Genomic DNA, 19279 nt, shown 5'->3' on the forward strand with positions numbered 1-19279 from the left:
GTGGGAGCTTCCCTGTCGCACCGTTGCATCACTACTGAGCTGCTAAAGGGTGATGGCAGACCCAGTGGCTCTGCCACTTCCTGGATCTTCTCCAGGCCTGATCTGGAGCATATGTGGGGCTTGCCTCCTCCTCCTGAGTAGGACAGATGGGAAACTTCAGGCTACCCAGTGGGCACCGCATCACCAGATCTGGGCTTCAGTGTGGACCCATGGTTGCTGCTGCTCCTGAGGTCCTAGGGATGATGAAGGAGAGTCTGGAGCCAGGTGCGTCACCTCCTTGGGCAGGTGAGGGAGGCCTCTGGATGTCTCAACTTCCCAGGGTCCCTGTTTGTGCTGGGGACCATCTCAGCCTCCTGCTTCTCCTTGGAGGAGTCCCATCATCAGTAGGTCCTGATGCAATAAGACTGGACAAAGGATGCGTGTGCAGCAACATCTGGGGCATGTACGATGCTAGAAAGTATGCACCAAACGACAACAGCTAGAACCAGACAGGCCAAACAAATTGTTGGCAAGAATCCATGGTCCCCCAAGCAAAGCCAGTAGATTTCCACAAAGGACTTGCACCATGCACTCGGTGTGGCCAAAAGGAGCTTGAGATCCTCCTACAGTAACTTTGGACCTTCCCTCGGAAAACCTCTGGAGTGACAGCAGCACAGGGGCCCATCCTGAAAAGGATGGTCTGAGAAGAGGAGGCCTGGAGTCACCAGGACATGAATGGAAGTTGGGCAGGGAAACAGCGAGGGACTCCATGGGTAGCGATAGCTCATTTGAGGCTTCACGGAGTCTGTCGAGCACTTCTGATTATGCCCCAGAAGTAACAGGCAGCCCATGCAGAGGGCGCATGCCAGGGCCCTGGAGGTTTCCCAGGTGAGGGAGGGGCATGCGAGGCAGGATGCCAGCTGCTCCAAGCCAATGGTGGCACCGTTCCCCCGTGCTCCTGCAACGGGCAGCTCCCTGGAGCACACACATCTGCAGAAGGGCACCGTGCTGCCCGCTCCCCCCGCCCCTGCCACTGCTGAGTCCCCACTTGGAGTTCAAAGGAACAAGAGGCGAGAGGGCAGGGCTGGAAGAGGAGCTGGGCTTCTCAGCGGTCTCCACAGGACATCTGTGGAGCAGACATCTTGGTCTTCAAGCCTCAACACTGCAGAGGCATGAGCTGGGGCAGGGGTGGGGAGCCTCTTTCAGCCCAAGGGCCAGCTCAATCCCAAAGACGCTCCCGGGGGCCGCGTTCCAGTGGTGGGCAAGGGCCAAAGGCAGTGGGGCCAAAGAAATACCAGTACCACGCAGCTCAAAGCTCTGACTGCCTGGAACTCAGCCTCAGAAGAGGCATTTCAGCCTGGGGGCGGGGGGATGCACAAAAGCTGGGAAGCCCCTGAATGATGGGTGGCTTGAGGAAAGAGGCAGGGGCGGAGAAGGGGCGTGGCCTTGGGTGAACCCTGGAGGGCTGGACGGGGCCCCAGGTCTGAGGTTCCCCACCCATGAAATGGGGCCCAGTCTCTGCCTGGAGCAAGGGCAGCCACCAATGGTTTTCTGGAGCAACAGACGCACGTTGGGAAGGCAAGCGATGTTGCTCTGACTCATTCGAGCTCCATGTGCAGAAGTTCCAGAGGTGAAAGAGTTGCCAGGGACTAGAACCAGAAGTGGGGGGAGAAGACACATGAAGGGCAGCTTCTTCTAATGGCTGGCTGGCGGTTCCCTACTTGCCTGTGCAAGAACCACCTCTAATATCCAGGATCAGGGACAAAGGGATGAGCGCAGAGGCCACTCCGACAGGGCTGCAGTAAAAAGTGGGTGGGGCAGGGGGGATTTGGGGGAGCATTCAGAAGACAGCTAGCAGACCGATTCTCTCAGTCTGTACGATCGGTCTTCTATGGAGACTCCAGTGGCTCCAAGCACGGAGCGTATCCAGGAGAAGGCTAAACGGCCACCGGAACAGAGCCTCCAATTACTGACACGAGGAAAAGGCACCACGCACGCGGGAGGCCAGCTCCAGGGTTTCGTATCGTTTTTCTAAAAGCAGTTTGGCAGGCAACAGCATCGCTAAGATCCTGTGCACGGAAGATGAAGAGCACAAAGTTCAAGTGAGGAATAAGGCACATTTCTTGCAACCAGGAGCAGCAATTAGAATCGCCTACCATAGAAAGCAGGAAACGTCCTCCACGGTAGCGGAGCCGGGCTGAAGAGGTGCCAAAGATCAACCGCAAGTAATTGGGCTAGAAGCAGGACTCACATGGCCAAGTGTTATATATGCTGGCGCTTAGGCTGGCTGGCCGGCCTTGAACGTGGTTGCCAAAAAAGAGGGGGGGGAGGGGGAGGGGGAGGAGGGGGAGGAGGCTTGCCAAAAAACGGAAAAAAGTGCTATCTGTGAGACATGTCTGGTTGCAAATATAAGAGACAACCAGCTGGGTCAGACCATCTACCTGGGCATTATGCTTCCAAGAGCAACCAGCCGGTTGCCTCTGGAAGCTCGCATGCAGGGTGTGAAGGTGACAGTGGCCCCCCTCTGTTGCATGGCCGCCCCCTCAGAGACTCAGCGGCAGACTGCACCCACATGGATAGCAGCCGTTCATAGATCTCTCATCCAGGAATGTCTCCAACCCTTTAAAAAAGCCATCTAAACTGAATGGCAATCACCACGTATTGCGACAGGGAACTCCAGAAGTGCAAAAAATCCCTTCCCATTTGCCTGTTCTGAGCCTCCACAAATCAATTTCACTGGGTCCCATGAGAAGGATAAAAACCTCCCTTTCCACTCTCTCCACACTGGGGACTATTTTATGGACCTCTACAAGGCTCCATCCCATGCCTTGCTGTCTCACTCACCCTGAGGGGTTCTGCTTGGAGCTGGGTTTGCTCAGTCCATGCTGGGCCCACCCAGAAGGGGAGCTGGAGAAAAACCTGCCCCATTCGACCCAGTCACTATCCTCATCGGTGTTGCTTAGGGTCTACTGCACACTGCTGCTGAAAGAAATCATCCAAAGCAACCTTCCCCAACCTGGCCCCCTACAGCTGTGCTGGACTACAGCTCCCCTTATCCTGGCTGGGGATGAGGGGAGCTGTATTCCAACACAGCTGGAAGGCACCAGGTCAGGGAAGGCTGATCCAGGGCGACACTCTCAACATAAGCCCGGCTCTCCAGTTCGTTACTCAGTGAGCCAGGATGCTGAAGTATAACAGGAGCCCACTGTCAACTGAAATAGGATCAACAGCCTGGAGCCCAGAGATATTCACAGAGGATACAGCTATCAGTGGCTACTAACCATGATGGCCGCACATTGACCAGGCTCACGTGCCATGACTACCTAGCTCTCTCTCTTTTTTACCATGGGCTTCAGCTCTGGACTGTCTCTCCCCAATAACCCAGAGTTCCATGTCCAGATGTCATGATAAACAGCCGAGTGACCGAGTGTCCCTGAGTTGCTTAGCTCCTTCCCTTGGCGGTGGGAGTGATCAAGTGGGTGGAAGCCAGCACAACTGCACACTTGTTCACCTTGGGCAGTCATGGCGTGTGAACCGGGCCATTACTTCCAGCCTCAGAAGCACTGCGCCTCTCAGCAGCCATTGCTGGGGGACGAGGGCAGAACGTGCTGCTGCCCTCAGACCCTGCTCGTGGGCTTCCATGGGCACCTATGGCCGGCCACTGCAGGAAACAGGATGCTGCACAAGACAGGCCATTGGTCTGACCCAGCACGCCTGCTCTTGCACTAGCATTGCTCTCTACCGCCCTTCCCTTGCCTTTTCTTGATATATCTCAAAGGAAGTCTCTCCCTAGGTGAGCCCCCCCGCCACTGCCATATCTGCCTTGAGATCAGCCTAGGAGGGCCAAGCCATCTTGGTAGTGGCCCCCGAGCAGTTTATGAAGCATCATTCCAAAGAAGGTTGGCTGTTGACTTTTAGAACGGCTTTGAAATGCTTCCCCACCACATCTGAGGATTTGTTAGGCAATTTTGCTGTTTCTGCTTCGGTCTCTTGCTGTTTTCGATGGTTTTCAGGATGGCTGTTTTTAAGAACTACCTGGTCCAGTTTTAGAAGAGTTCCAAGATCACAACCCTGAGAGGACACCGCTCTGCCTTTTCCACGGGGGGCGTGAATGAAGGCCAGAGGCCCAGATGGCAGGGCCTTGGCAAGCCAAGGGACTCTAAGGCTGCAGCAAAGAATGCTTAGCCCCCCCCCCCCCCGGCCTTTGTTTTGTGATCTTGTTTTTTCAAAAGTATTTCACTGTTTTGGTTTTAATGATTATAAGCTCCCTTGGGAGCCTATCTGGGCTGCAAGGCAGGGTAGAAAAATACTTCAAATAAATAAATAAAAATAAAAGGGTCACAAATGCCCCCCTGCTCACATTCTGAATCTCGCAAGCACAGCCCTTGATATGTATTTGAGCACCACATCTCCCCGCTCCCGGGGACTGCCTGCCCACAGAGACAGCCCTTGCATATGGGCAGGCAAACACACACACACACACTTGGTTGTCCTGTAAGTTTCTTCTGACATTTGAAAGGCATGGGAAATGGAGGGCAGGGCTAGTTCTCCGTGTGCTTTCAGTGGATTTACCCACATGTCTCCCCTACTGGCAGGGGAAAGGAAGGTCCATTCATAAAATATATAATTACTGTTTATTATTATTATTATTGGTATTGGTATTGGTATTATTACTGCTGCTGCTGCTACTGCCACTGCTACTACCACCACCACCACCACCACCACCACCACCACTGAGCTGACCATAGGTGAAGTGCTGATCAGGGCTTGGCCTTTGGGTCTCCTGGAGCGCCCCCCTTCCCACCCTCAGCACTGGCCTCAGGAGGGAACTGCAGGGAGAACAGATTCCTCAGGGCCCCTTCCCCGACTGGCTGGGGGTCATGTGAGAGTCTTTCAACCTCCATGTGGTTCTGGCCGGAAGGGCCATGGCTCTGGAGATGCTCCTGGACTCTCAGCCCCGTCGGCAGGGGCTGTGCAAGCAGTTCTCCAAGATGGGCTTGGCGCACCTTCCCTGGCACGGATGCTCCTCTTCCTGCCCTTTTCTTCACCTTCCAGGGAACTGGAGTGAGGTATCCAAGAGAAGACTGGATGCGGCCCAGCCACCTTCTTCTTCTGCCACCTGGCCCCTTGAGGTGATGCTGGCTCTTCCACAGCTCCTCATCCCACTTCTCGGCAGGTGTTCCAGGCGCCCGTTCAAGTGGTTCACACCATTCATTAGCCAATTCCCTCGGCTTGCAGGGCCAGCCACCTGGACCTGCTGGCCTCCGTGCCTCCCATTCCTTTCCCCAGTGTTATCTGACCTACTTGGATCGATAGCCACATCTCACAAAGTCAGCATTTCCGCCTTTGGTTGATCTGACGCCTCCAGAGGCCTTTTCCCCCTTTCCTTCCTATTTCTCCTCTCTTTCTCCCATAGCAGAGCAAAATTAAACACGTGGGTTTGGGTGGCAGAGCCCATTGACAGTTGTCATTAATGTCATCTCCCTTTCATTCGTTAACGGGCCTGGGTTTTCTCTCTCTGAGGCTGCGTTTGACAGGGGTGCGAGGAACTGCTGCATTTCTCACTCGGAAGGCAAAGTGCCTCCATGCCCAAGAAGCAGCGTCCTTTTCCATCTCAGTCTGGGCACAAGCTCCAGAGCCATTGGGGGGCAAAGAGGGCAGCTGTGGCGCCAACACCTGAGCCAGCTACCCCACTGCCATCTGCAGACCTCTGTCTGGACTGCAGCACTGCTGTGGGGAGCGGGGTGCCACAGAACAGGACTCCAAACCCTTGTCCTCAGAAGAAGGGGCTTCAAAGTTCATGGGAGGGGTCTCAGCCATGGAAAGGCATCATGACGCTGCCATCTCCCCAGGACCCAGCTCTCCAGAAATTCCCCAGAGGCCGGCTCTCCTGCCGCCAGAGGAGGTTGCACTACCGTCCTCAGACTCTGAGTACTCAGGCCATGAGGACACTGGCATGTCACAGCCACTCCCCCTTCATTGTAGCCTGAGACTGAGGAAACAGGCCAGGCCCCTTTAAGAGACCAAGCCTCAGTCAGTAGGGAGGCAGGGCCAATTGGCCTAAATCCAGCTACATTGTTATTTAAGCCTCAGCTTGCTCTGCTTCTTGTTGGAGGAGCATAAGGCCAACCTTTCAGGCTTCCAGCCCCAACACCACCCAGAGCTTTCCATGGTGCTGATGCATTTGCATGCCTGAAACCTGACCGGGGGGGGGGGGCGCAGTCCATAGGTGAACCCTGCAAGCCAGGCCTCACCAGCACTTCGGCCATGCTAAGCCCTCATCACAGCAGAGGCAGAACAGAAGAGGGTGGGTGGGATCATCACCTGACTGAATGCGCAACCATCTAAAAAACAATCACTTCATGCCAGCAAGACGGCTAAGCTAGAAGTGGGGGGGGGGGTGTTTGCTGCAAAGGGACTTCTATTTTAGATGGAGGAGCATTCCAGCTTATGAGTTCTCCTCTCCCGAGGCCAGACGTGGTTCAGTCCAGATAGTCCTGAGTCTCCTGCTGGCTTGCTCTGCTGGCGCCCCTTGCAACAGTGGCTGCTGCTCCAACACAGAGTGACCCTGCTCCCCAGCTGCACTCCCCACTCTGCTCACCATGTTATGAAGTCCACGCATGTCTCCTGTCCTTGTCTTTCCCCCTTAAGCTAACAAAACACAACTGCTTGTTTGGAAGGTGCCACTGTCGCCACCCCATGTAATTCAGTCTCTCCATGTCAGCCAAAGGGCACACATGATTTTGACGTAGATGCACTGCAGAAGTATCTGGTATCGTGTATTCTCAGAAGAGGGTATTGCAGCCTTTCCCAACCTGGAGCCCTCCAACTGTGCTGGACTACAACTGGACTGGGGCATGCTGGGACTTGTAGTTTGGGAAGGCTAGGGTATTTTACTGAGAATAAAACTGCCAGTATCCTACTGCCTTTTTACAAATCGATGGTGCGACCATATTTAGAATACTGTGTACAGTTCTGGTCACCACACCTAAAGAGGGATATTGTAGAGCTGGAAAAAGTGCAGAAAAGGGCAACTAAAATGATCCAGGGGCTGGAGCATCTCCCCTATGAGGGAAGGTCACAACAGCTGGGATGGTTTAGCTTGGAAAAAAGGAGGGCAAGGGGAGACATGATAGAGGTGCACAAAACTATGCATGGTGTGGAGAATGTGGATAGGGAGACATTTTTCTCCCTCTCTCATAATACTAGAACCCAGTGGGGTCAGACGATTGGTGGGAGATTCAGGACAGATAAAAGGATGCCCTTCTTCACGCAGTGAAGGTAAACTATGGAATTCGCTACCTCAAGACATAGTGATGGCCACCGATTTGGATGGCTTTAAAAGGGGGTGAGATAGACTCCTGGAGGAGAAGGCTATCGATACCTACTAGTCCTGATGGCCATGTGCTACCTCCAGTACCAGAGGCAGTGAGCCTATGGACACCGGTTGCTGGGGCACATGGGCAGGAGGGTGCTCTTGCACTCATGTCCTGCTTGTGAGTTTCCCGTCAACAGCTGGTTGGCCACTGTGGGAACAGAATGCTGGACTGGATGGACCCTTGGTCTGATCCAGCATGGCTCTTCTGATGTTCTCATTCCGAGCCTGGTGTCCGCAGGAGTTGAGCAAGGCAGCAGAAACCCCAGAGAGGCCCAGCTGTGAGGGTGCAGCACCCCTGAAATCAGAGAGCGGCATTCAGTCCACTCCAGGACCTGTGCTTTGAAAAGCAGCATGAGAAGCAGAAACGACCATGGAGGTGGCCTCACACTCACCAAGGGCTTATTCTACCCTGCAAGCTTAAACCAGCTTTGTGTTTTGTGGTGTTGGATCCAGATTCGCTGAGGGCACAGGCAGCCTCAAGCCAGCAAGAACAGGCCTTGCTGTGCAGTGAGCAACCCTGACGGGGGGCTGTCTGCCCCCCCCCCCGGCTGATTGCTCTGAGGAGGCTGCCTTGGCATCCCTGCTTGTGGGATTCGCAGAAGCATCAGGTTGGCCCCTGTGGGAAAGACAATGGTGGAGTGGAGGGATCCCTTCTGGCCCGATCCAGCGGCAGGCTCTCCTTCTGCTCTTGTGGGGCTGGCCTCCCTGCATTTCCACAAAGCCAAGCAGAGGACAACAGGCAGAATCCCTCTCTGTGGTCCCCTGCAGGGGTCACGGGGTCAAGACCCCCTGCAAGTCTGATGAGTGGGTGCATACGTAAGCAGGCTGGCCTGGCAGGCAAACCCCCGATCCACCCAACCTCGCCCGTCTTCGTCCCCCTGGCAGGCCGTGATGGGCCACGGCCATGTACAGACATCTCTCTTCCCTCCGTCGTCAGATGCCCCTCAGCTGTACAGAGAGACGACAAGGCAGGAACAGCCCAAAGGTCTTTACTCACCAACGTCGGACTCTTTGTGGGTTTTGATGATTTCAGCCAGTTCAAAATTCCCCGCAATGATGGCTACCTGAAACGGGAGGAAGGGACAAGGCACAGCAGTGAGAGGGACCATTCAAAGTGTCGCTTTTCTTCAGCAGAATTCATACGTACAGTTTTTTACAATGTTCTGCTGATAAGCAGGCCGTTCCTATCACCCCTTTTACAGATGGGGAACACAGGATCACAGTGACCTGCTCAAGGCCACCAAGGTAATTAAGATACGGCTGTGGTGAGATTTGAAAACAGGTCTCCTGGAATCCAGGAAGGACTAAGTAGCACCCTTCCCTATGTCATTTTCATCCCTTAGTGAACTTTGCATGTTCCACCCTCCCGAAAGCCGACACACATTTCTGCCTATCATGATCATTGAGCTGTTCTGTCCCTATTCAGTCTGTTTACAGGCACAATTCAAAGTGCTGGTTCTTTATTATGTATTTATTTATTCATTCCATTTATATCCCGCCTGTTTTCCTCATTAAGGAACCCAAGGCGGCTTATATAATGTCCTCCTCCTCTCCATTTTATCCTTACAACAACAACCCTGTGAGGTAGGTTGGGCTGAGAGTCTGTGACTGGCCCAAAGGCACTCAGGGAGCTTCCATGGCCAAGTGGGGACTAGAACCCAGATCTCCCGACTCCCAGTCCAGCACTCTAGCCACTACGCCACACCGGTTATGGCCTTTAATGCCCTCTATGGCTTGGAACCAGGCTACCTGGAAGACCACCATCTCCCACACGAGCCTGCTGGGGGCTTAAGAGCTCTGGGAGAGGCCCTTCTCTCAGCCCTGCCACCACTGGAGACATGCTTGGTGGGGACATGAGAGAGGGCCTTCTCGGTGGCTGCTCCCAGGCTCTGGGACTCCCTGCTGAGGGAGGCTACGTTAGCTCCCTCTCTGCCTTCTTTGAGTTGCCAGGCAAAGATATTTTTATGCAAGCAGGCCTTTGGCTTGTAAGCTGGTCTGTTGCACTGGGTGCTGTTTTTATTCTGTTATTGTTTATGTTGTGTTTTTAACATATTTTATTATTATTTTAATTATATTTTTATTTTATATGTTGTCTTTCATTGTTGTTAGCTGCCTTGAGAGCCATTTCCTGGTAGAAAGGCAGGGTATAAATGAAATAAATAAGGGCGCATGCTGGCTGGGGAATGCTGGGAGTTGTAGGACTTTTTTCTGTCTAAGCATGCATAGGATTGTGCCCTAAATAAATTATGTGGGAGCTAGTCAAGTTGGGGTTTGGTTTTTTTGTTAAACCACAGCATGTTATCATGCACATGGCCAGAGAAGAACCTCTTCTGTCACTGCCAAGAGAGGGAGCAAAATCTTTGATGGGGAGAGTGGGGAGAGGAGGTAAGGGCTTGAAAAGATTTATCTGTAAGGAACCGCAGAACTGACACGTGTATGCAGTCAGGAAACAAAATGAAACAAACTTGCAAAGAGGATACTATTTTCTGAAGACTGGTAGATGCAGAATACGAGGTATGTTTATAAAGTGGGAAAGCCCTGATAAAGGTAGAGAAGAAGGGGCGGGGTGGGGGAGCAATGGTGGGAAAGAAGAAACGAAATATTAGCTGAGGTGACTGCTGATAGTGCTAAGAGCCACAACTGTATGGTTAGGACTGATTTTCCCAAGACACTCATTCCACTTGAAATTTGGCATTGGGGCACAAACTGAGGTGGGGCATGGGATTAGGCGCACACTGTGCAAACTACTATGGGTTATTTTCTGGAACATGGAAAAGTCAGCTGGAATATAAGCAAATCAGCTCCAAAGGGAAGATATGATACTGGTGTACAGAATTATGCCTGGTGTGGAGAAAGTGGATAGGGAATTATTTTTCTCCCTTTCTCATAATACTAGAACCCAAAGGGGCCATCCCATGAAGCTGAACACTGGGAGATTCAGGACAGGTAGAAGGAAGGACTTCCTCACACAGCACAGAGTTAAACTATGGAATTCATTTCCACAAGATGTAGTGATGGCCACCACTCTGGGTGGTTTTAGAAGGGATTGGACAAATTCCTGGAGGAGAAGGCTATCAGTGGCTTCTAGTCCTGACGGTTATGTGCTACCTCCAGTACCAGAGGCAGGATGCCTCAGTACACCAGTTGCTGGGGAACATGGGCGGGAGGGTGCTGTTGCACTCATGCCCTTCTTGTGGGTTTCCCATGGGGAGCTGGTTGGACACTGTGTGAACAGAGAGCTGGACTAGATGGACCTTGGTCTGATCCAGGACAGCTCTTCTTACATCCTTATGTTCTTAAGAGAGCAGCTCTGAGTGCCTAAGCTGCAAACACTGCTGGGCCCATCATAGCATGAGCTAACAAGGGATCAGTGCGCTGGACATGGATCAGGAAGACCTGGGTTCAAATCGCCATCAAGCTCAGGAGGTGATATTGGACCAGTCACCATCTCTCAGCCTCCTCCACAGGGCTGTTGGTATATGAAAGAAGGCCAAGCAACAAAGGAAGAGTACAGGCAGGTAGCACAGAATTGCAGGGATGGCGTCAGGAAGGCTAAAGCTGAGAACGAGCTGAGGTTAGCGAGGGATGCTAAATGCAACAAAAAGGCTTTCTTCAGCTACGTGCACAGTAAAAGGCAGGGGAAAGAAATGGTGGTTCAGCTATTAAACAAGGATGGCAAAACGATAACGGATGACAAAGAAAAGGCAGAGGTGCTCAATTCCTACTTTGGCTCAGTCTTCTCCCAAAAGAGGGTCTATGACCCCCCTGGCAAAGGCCAAGTACAGGCTGAAGGGGCAGGATTGCAGCTTGAGATCGATAGGCCTATGGTCAAGGAACACCTCATTACTTTGAATGAGGTCAAATCTCCAGGGCCAGATGAACTGCATCCTAGAGTCATAAAGGAACTGGCAGAAGAACTCTCAGAACCGCTGTCTATTCTCTTTGAGAAATCATGGAGGACCGGGGAAGTGCCAGATGACTGGAGGAGGGCTAACGTTGTCCCTATCTTCAAAAAAGGTAAAAAGGAGGAACCTGGGAACTACAGACCAGTCAGTCTGACATCAATCCCAGGGAAAATTCTGGAGCGGATGATAAAGCAATCCATCTGGAAGCACCTTGACAACAATGCCGTGATTACTCAAAGCCAACATGGATTTGTCAAGAACAAATCCTGCCAGACGAATCTGATCTCATTTTTTGATCAAGTCACCTCCCTTGTGGACCGTGGGAATGCTGTAGACATCATATACCACGACTTCAGCAAAGCTTTTGACAAAGTGCACCATGATATCCTGATGAGCAAACTAGCTCAAAGGGGGCTAGATGAAACAACGATCCGGTGGATCCACAGTTGGCTACAGAATCGGACTCAAAGAGTGCTTATCAATGGAACTTTCTCAAACTGGGGAGAGGTAACGAGTGGGGTACCGCAGGGCTCAGTCCTGGGCCCAGTGCTCTTCAACATTTTTGTGAATGACTTGGAGGAGGAGGTGCAGCGAATGCTGATCAACTTTGCAGATGACACAGAATTGGGAGGGATAGCTAATACTTTGGAAGACAGAAACAACATTCAAAGTGATCTTGATAGGCTGGAGCGCTGGGCAGAAAACAACGGAATGGCTTTTAATAGGGACAAATGCCAAGTTCTGCACCTAGGAAAAAGAAACCAAATGCACAGTTACAAGATGGGGGATACGTGGCTCAACCACACTACAAGCGAGAAGGATCTTGGAATTGTTGTCGATCACAAGCTGAAGATGAGCCAACAATGTGATGTGGCTGCAAAAAAGGCAAATGCTCTTTTGGGCTGCATTAATAGAAGCATAGCTTCCAAATCCCGGGAAGTCCTAGTTCCCCTCTACTCAGCACTGGTTAGGCCTCATCTGGAGTACTGTGTCCAGTTCTGGGCACCACACTTTAAGAAGGATGCAGACAGGCTGGAGAGGGTTCAGAGGAGGGCAACCAAGATGATCAGGGGACTGGAAACAAAGCCCTATGAAGAGAGACTGAAAGAACTGGGCATGTTTAGTCTTGAGAAGAGAAGACTGAGGGGAGATGGATAGCGCTCTTCAAGTACTTGAAAGGTTGTCACAGAGAAGAAGGCCAGGATCTCTTCTCGATCATCCCAGAGTGCAGGACATGGAATCATGGGCTCAAGTGACAGGAAGCCAGATTCCGGCTGAACGTCAGGAAAAACTTCCTGACTGTAAGAGCAATACGACAATGGAACCAATTACCTGGGGAGGTGGCGGGCTCTCCCACACTGGAGGCATTCAAGATGAGGCTGGACAGCCATCTGTCAGGGATGCTCTGACTTGGATTCCTGCATTGAGCAGGGGGCTGGACTCGATGGCCTTGTAGGCGCCTTCCAACCCTACGATTCTGTGATATACATGGATGACCCCCTGAGCTCCTTCGAATGGTGGGCTACAAGTGTAATGATTCCTCATAGCCTTATAACTGCCACCTCATGCTGGCACATCCATCAAAAGTTCCAGAAATGGCTCCTTCCAGATCCCAAAGATAGCTGAGCCTAGGTTCAGCTCCTTCTTTTCTCTGGAGCCCAGAAGGTTTCTCATACAAGGGGAGAAGGGATGACAGACAGGTTGTTAATAATGGCTTGTGACGATATGAAACTATAACAGATCCAAGATGCTGCGGTCTGATCTCAAGTATGAAATGGATGCAGAAGACCGTGAAATGCTGCCATTGTAATGGAAAGTCACAAAATGGCACATCTCACATCAGCAGAGACAGAGCGATCCCAAAACAGCTGCCTTGGGAAGGGAAATAGGAGAGAGACCAAACACAAGGAAGACTCCAGGGGGACCGGTTGAAATACTGAAGGAGAGTCTTGGGAAGTTGAAGCAGAGAGCGGTCCACAGCCAGGCCTTGCATTTAGGGTCAAGCAGCAATTATCCTCCCATTCAAAAGGGTCCTAGAGAAAATCCTAAGGGGGTTTGTTGCGCCCCTGCCATTCGTCCCTCAGGCGTGGCTTGGCTCACTTGCTTGTGTCATCGGGAGCAATTGGCTCGACTGACACAGTTGACAGGCTGTGCAGTTGCTCTCTGCTTCTGATGCACTCTGGCCCAGATGGTGTGAAGTGAAGTCGGGGGGCCGGGGACAGTCCATCACCCTGCAGCCTCCAAGGTGTGCTTTGTGTGAAGCAGGAAGGCCAGCTGGATCAGCGCCCGGTACCTAACCCATGTGTAGATGCCAACATCTGGCTACTGACATGAATAAGCAGAGCCTTTTTCACAGCACCTGATAAAACCTTAAAATGCAGATGAGAGCTGAGAAGGTCTTCCACGGGCCAGAGAGGCCCTACCGAGGTGTCCTGCCTCCATTGGACTGCTCCGAGGAGGAGGAGGAGGAGGAGGAGGAGGGAGAGGGAGAGGCCCCAGCAGAGGAAGATGGCCAGTTCCCGCCAGGGCCTGCACCACAACAGGGGCCCGAGTCCATGGAGGGGCCTGCTGAGGCCCCAGCCCCTCAAGGAGAGGGGGACCCTGCCTCAGAGGAGGAGGAGGAGCAGCCCCCCAGTCCCAGAGAGTGACGGTACCAGAGGAGGTGGGCCCAACGCAGGGAACCTCCATGAAGTGCCAGGCTGCAGCAAGGGTGTCCATGAGAGGAAAGGGGCTCCTCATGATCAGGGCTCTGACCAGGGGGTTCTGGCATGTTGGAGCTGAGCCCTGGGTGGGGCAAAAGGCTCTGCGGTCAAAAGCCATCAGTGCCTGCCTAGCCAGTGTTGGAACTGACACCCTTCCAGCGGCTCTGGTGCCTCACACCATGCCTGCGGGACCTGGCCCCAGGATCGATGCTCCACGACTCTGACCCTCGGACTCCTGCTTGACTTTCTTCTGGACTGAGAAACGCGTCCGACTCCCTCACCGTGCGTGACCGCTGCCTGTCTGAGTGCTCCTGCTTTGCCTGACTCCACCCACTGGCCTGCCTGCCTGTGCTTTGGCCATTTGCCTGTTGTGGCATAAGCTCATTTGAAGGTCACATCCTGTGACCTGAACGGTGTGGGCTGTGGCAGAGGAGTGGGAGGCAGTCTCCACATGCTCAGAGGCTCTCTGGGCTATTAGAAGTTCACACTTTCCGGGGTTGAGGTCTGGTGCTGGGAACAGCTGGTGGGGCTGAGCCCTCTTCAAGGCCTGCCCCATGCCCTGCCCCTCAATGCCCCCACACTGCCCAGGCTGGCCCGGGAAAGGGAGCTGCGCCTTGTGTAATCTCTGCCCTGGGTGGCCCCTTCTCCAGGGCTGGCGAGGGGAGGAAGGGACGGAGGGGCCGCACTTGGCCTTGTCCGCAGCAAGCCGTCAAGATCCCTCCTTGGCAGAGCGAGGCCAGCTGCCGCTACCCTTCCCTCGGGAGACTTGCTGACAGAGGCCTGTGATAAAAATAGCCCTGGATTTATCATTCACTGGGCTGGCAGGCCAGCAGAGAGATGGTGCTGAGCAACCACCTCCAAAGTGCGGCTGTCACAGCCCACCCAGCATCGCCTGCCCAAGAGCCCCAGCGGTGGCTTCTCAGAGTCAGACTAGGGGAAGCCACCCAGAGGCCTCGGAAACCACCGGCTGGCCTCAGCCTTGGGCTCAACCCCGCCCCCAGTTCCCATGCCCCCAGGCCGCTCCTTCAGGTCCAGAACACAGATCTCCCCATGAAAGCCCCGGACTCTGGCAGAGGGGAAGGCCTGGCCTTCCTGCTGCCCACCGCTCCTTCAGGACTGCCTTGGGCCCTTCGAATTGGCTGGCTGAAAACCCCTTATAAACATCCTTGGCCAGGTAAGCCATCTGTCCTGGTAACCTATAGACAAGGAGGATTCTCCCCTGGGGCACAAGAATCCTGCTGCTGCACTCTCCCCAGGATCAAGAAACTGGAGGGCTCCCCTTCCCTTCCCTTCCCTCGCCCCTCCTCCCTTTGCTCAACCCCTGGAAAATCCAGTGGAGGGCTGCTGGCTCCCTCATACTGGGTTGTGGTGGACCCTCATTCCCCAGAGGGACCCCCATTTTGAGGATTTTCCAGGACTACAATCTTTTCAAAGATCATTTCAAAGATCATTCAGGAGAGCCATTTGCCAAAAAGCTCCTGAAAAACTCAAAACTACTGCAGAAAACAACAACAACAACAACAACAACAACAACAACAACAACAACAACAACTGAAAACAGGCGTCTTTCATGGATCCAGAAAGTTGGGGGATTGCAGCATTTCTCCCCCAAATCACATAAAAGGGCTGTACCTTGGATAAGCCACTTTGAAGGCCTCAGGGTGGGAAAGAGGCCTGTAAATATTATATAAATGAACATATGGACTTTCCCAAGGATAGGAAAGAAACTGGACAGCAAAGGAAAGGTTGGGAGGGCCGGATCCATGCAGGAAAAACAACTGGAAGCAGGGGAGTATGATAATGGCCCTGCAGATGTATAGAAGAGGGCCCGAAAGAGAGGGGAAAGCATTTTTTTTACACTGTCCTGTGAGAATGAGAAGAAAAGCAACCGGCAACTTTAAAATGCAGGAGTGTAGAATTAAGTTAGAGCCCCAGGAAGAGCTTCCTTGCTCTCAGGCGCTGTGCACATGCGAACGTCCTCCTTTCGAGCTCTTCAAGGCGGGGCTGGACAAGCACTGGTCGGAGATGCTTTAGACCAGCCTTCCCCAACCTGGGGCCCTCCAGATGGACTGGACAAGCCAGCTGGGGAATTATGGGAATTGTCATCCAACCCATTGGGAGGGCCCCAGGTTGGGGAAGGCTGCTTTAGGCTGTGGATGTCCTTGCCCTCTTGATGGCCTGCTGCAGGCACTCTGCTTCCAGAGGCTGCTAAGCCAACTGGCCCCCTGACTTGATAACCATGTTGCCGTGGTTCTCGCCACCCCCCTTGCTCGCCACCCCCCCACTTTCTCTTTCTTGTGCTTCATTTACTCTCTGCATCACAGGGGCGGACAGTGTGGTGGCACAGTAGTTCATGTTGAACTGGGCACTGGAGAGGATCCGAGCTCTCATCCCCCCTCAGCCAGGAAGCTCCCAGGGGGACTTTGGGCCAGTCCCTGACCCTCAGCCTTACTGACCTCCCAGGGCCGTTGTGGGAATACCTTGGAGAGGTGGAGGACGAGGGTCATGTGCGCTGCCTCGGGCTCCTCGGCGGAGAAGGTGGGGTGCGAATGCAGCCAGGTGGGAATCATAAATAAAAAGGGCAGCTCGGGGTGTCTCTCTGGCTACAGAGCCAGTTCTCATCACCCCTCAGTCTTGCTGCACCCTGGGAGGACAGTGGCCTGGGTGGGCAAGAGGCTTTTGAGAGCCCCTTTCCTGAGGAGGACGCAATGGCCTGCCCGCAGCAGCCTGAGGCGCCAAGGGCCCCGCTCTGCTCTCCTACCTGGAATGCCGTCTGACTGTTGTAGTTCCGAATCTCCTTGCTTGCACCGCGGAACAGAAGGACCCGGGCACAGCTCTCCTGGAGCGGGAAGAGGGAGGCAGCGTTAGCGCTTCTCCTGGCCAGGGAGAAGAGGGACAGGGCAGTGTGGGGAGGGCTCGTGGCTCAGCATGGGAGCCCCCAGCAGCCCCTGCTTGGCGTTCTAGTGCTAAACCAGAGGCAGAAAGTGCGGGCAAAATGAGCTTTGAGTGTACCCGCTTTTGGCTGTGCAGGCACAGGACTCTGCCTTCCATAGAGCCAGGCCCAGCCTGGTATCATCATCTACTCCTGCTCTCCCCCAGGTGGCGCCCCCAGATGTGTTGGATGGCAACTCCCATCATTCCCAGCCAGCAATGATGGGAGTTGCAGTCCAACACCTGGATGGCACCCCCTTGGGGAAGGCTGAATTTTCTTCTGGCTCAGCCCTTTGGGCTCAGCCCTTTGATGGTCAACCTCCAGCAGCATTTTAGAGCTAAAGACCTAGGCAGGGATTTTCAGGATGCAACCAACTGCTGCCCCAAGTCTGCCTTGGGGCATTTGCTTGACTCCAAAACTAAGCTAAGCCTCAGTGGCGGATTTCAGGGCGGGGTGGGAAGGCAAGCTGCCAGAAGCTGGGCCTGCACTGACCTGGGATCCCTTTTCCCTAGACCCAGATCAGTTACGGTTACAAGTGGTGAGGGGACACACTCTGCACATGCTCAGAGGGCTGTTACTTCAAATTGCCCCACCTATTTTGGAGCCGAGCCATGAGGTGGCCTAGCTGTAGGCAATGCCTCAGAAACCCCCTCCCAGCCACCTTTCTTTAGGCAGGCTGAAGGAACAGAGGGACCCCGCCTGCCACAGCCAGTGCCCCTGCCAGCACACATGCGGGGCAGGGAGGTTCTGCTGTCTGTTACCCTCGACCCCTTCAAGGTCCAGGCCAGCAGGGGAGAGGGCAGAAGGCCGGAGGCCAGAAGGAGGAAGGAGGGCTCACCTGGTTGTAGAGAGCACAGACGTGGAGGGCTGTATTCCCCGAGGCATTCTGTGCCGCCATGTCTGCCCCATAGAAGAGGAGGTGCTCCAGGTGCTGCACGTGCCCATAGCGGCAGGCCTGTTCGGGGAGACAGACAGAGGGAGAGAAACGTCTGTGGCAGGCGGGCAACAGGCGAGTTCTGGACTCCACAGTCCCCTCCCAGCGACCACCCAGAGTCCCTCATGCAGAACGCAAGGTGCCGGGCTTTGCAGCACCCCTTCTTAGAAGCTACGGCAAAGCTTGCATTCCCTTTTCTGAATCATCTATGTTGCATTTTGCAGAAGTTGCTGTCACTGCAATGACAACTTACTAAAGGTTTGGGGGGGGGGGTGCTGAACACAAAAACTGCCTCAAGTCCTGCCCCTGCATTCATTACAGATTCCCCCTGCAAGGTGACATTTTCCAAGACTGCTGTGGGGATTTTTCCTGGGAACACGGCGCCAAGTGGCCAAAGCTGGTATTTCCCAGGCCAAGCCAGCCCGGGGAGGGTTGAGGGGCCCTGCACGGCTGTGTGCTCTTCTCTGCCTTGGGGGTGGGCTGGGGGCTGGTTCAGCCTCTCAGGGGATCCATCCCAGTCAGTGGTTTCACTGCAGAAACTGCCTTTGGAGAGACCAGGACCACAAAGGCAAATAACCCCTTGCTAGTGGAAGAATATAGCAGCTTTTAAGCTGGAAGCTTCATGTACTTACAGGACAATGTCATACTTTACTAATAGTCAGGCAAACAGTTAGGTCAGGGAGGTTTACCTAACAGTTAGGGATCCCCCTTTGTGCTGCTTGCCCTCCCATTGGTACAGTGAGTGAGTGGCATGCAAGGGAATCCCCTTGATATCTCCAATCACAGGTCACAGATAACAAGGGGATTCCTTTCCCCGCCTCCTCCCCAAGCCCCCAGGAGCCTCCAGGCCGGAGTGTGGAGTTTGGGGAGTGGTGAGGATTTGGGGAGGGGAGCGGGCAGGGCCCACAGAGCCTCTGCAGGCCAGAGGGGGAACCTCTGCAGGCCAGACTAGGCCTGCGGGACAGAGGTTCCCCACCCATGGCCTAACTTTAGCTTCCGCTGCCTGGCATCCACTTGGATGCTGAGCATGGAGCAGCATGCATGGGTCCCACACAGCCACTCACCTGGTGGATTTCTTGCCACCCGTTTTCATCTATGCAGCCCACCTTAGCGTAGTCATGCAACAGTAGCTCACAGCAGTAGGGGTCTCCTCCAACCATGGCACTGTGGTACAGAGGCGTTAATCCACGGCTGTCCTTGTAATCTGTAGAGGCACCCAGGTCTAGCAGCGTCTGTGCAAACACAGTCACAGGGCGGGCAGTGGAGTCGGTCAGTGTCTGCTGGACCTCTCGGCGCAAAGGGGAGGGGAGGGGCGGTGCGGGAGGAGCAAGGTACACAAAATGCAGCGAGGCTTTTCGAGAACCGGTGTTGGCATCGCGAGGAGTTTGGAGGAAGGCGCATTATTTTGCGGCTTGCACATGAAGGCTGCAGCCCGAGTGCACGAGGTCT

At 53.9% G+C, this 19279-nt stretch overlaps 1 protein-coding gene across 5 annotated transcripts in view; it reads right to left on the reverse strand.

The window, feature by feature from the left end:
• Window positions 1–19279, reverse strand: part of SHANK3 (SH3 and multiple ankyrin repeat domains 3) — a 512191-nt gene that overhangs the window by 308652 nt on the left and 184260 nt on the right. For all 5 annotated transcript variants that reach the window (XM_084808829.1, XM_084808827.1, XM_084808826.1 and 2 more), the window contains 4 exons: window positions 18895–19062; window positions 17735–17851; window positions 16726–16803; window positions 8355–8421 (listed from right to left, as the gene is read on the reverse strand). In XM_084808829.1, the coding sequence (XP_084664955.1) occupies window positions 8355–8421; window positions 16726–16803; window positions 17735–17851; window positions 18895–19062 (430 nt within the window). The remainder of the gene's footprint in view (window positions 1–8354; window positions 8422–16725; window positions 16804–17734; window positions 17852–18894; window positions 19063–19279) is intronic.

The sequence above is a fragment of the Heloderma suspectum genome, chromosome 7, assembly GCF_057233095.1.
Source record: "Heloderma suspectum isolate Gila_16-S chromosome 7, 16-S_ref, whole genome shotgun sequence".
In the NCBI taxonomy this organism is placed as follows: Eukaryota; Metazoa; Chordata; class Lepidosauria; order Squamata; family Helodermatidae; genus Heloderma; species Heloderma suspectum.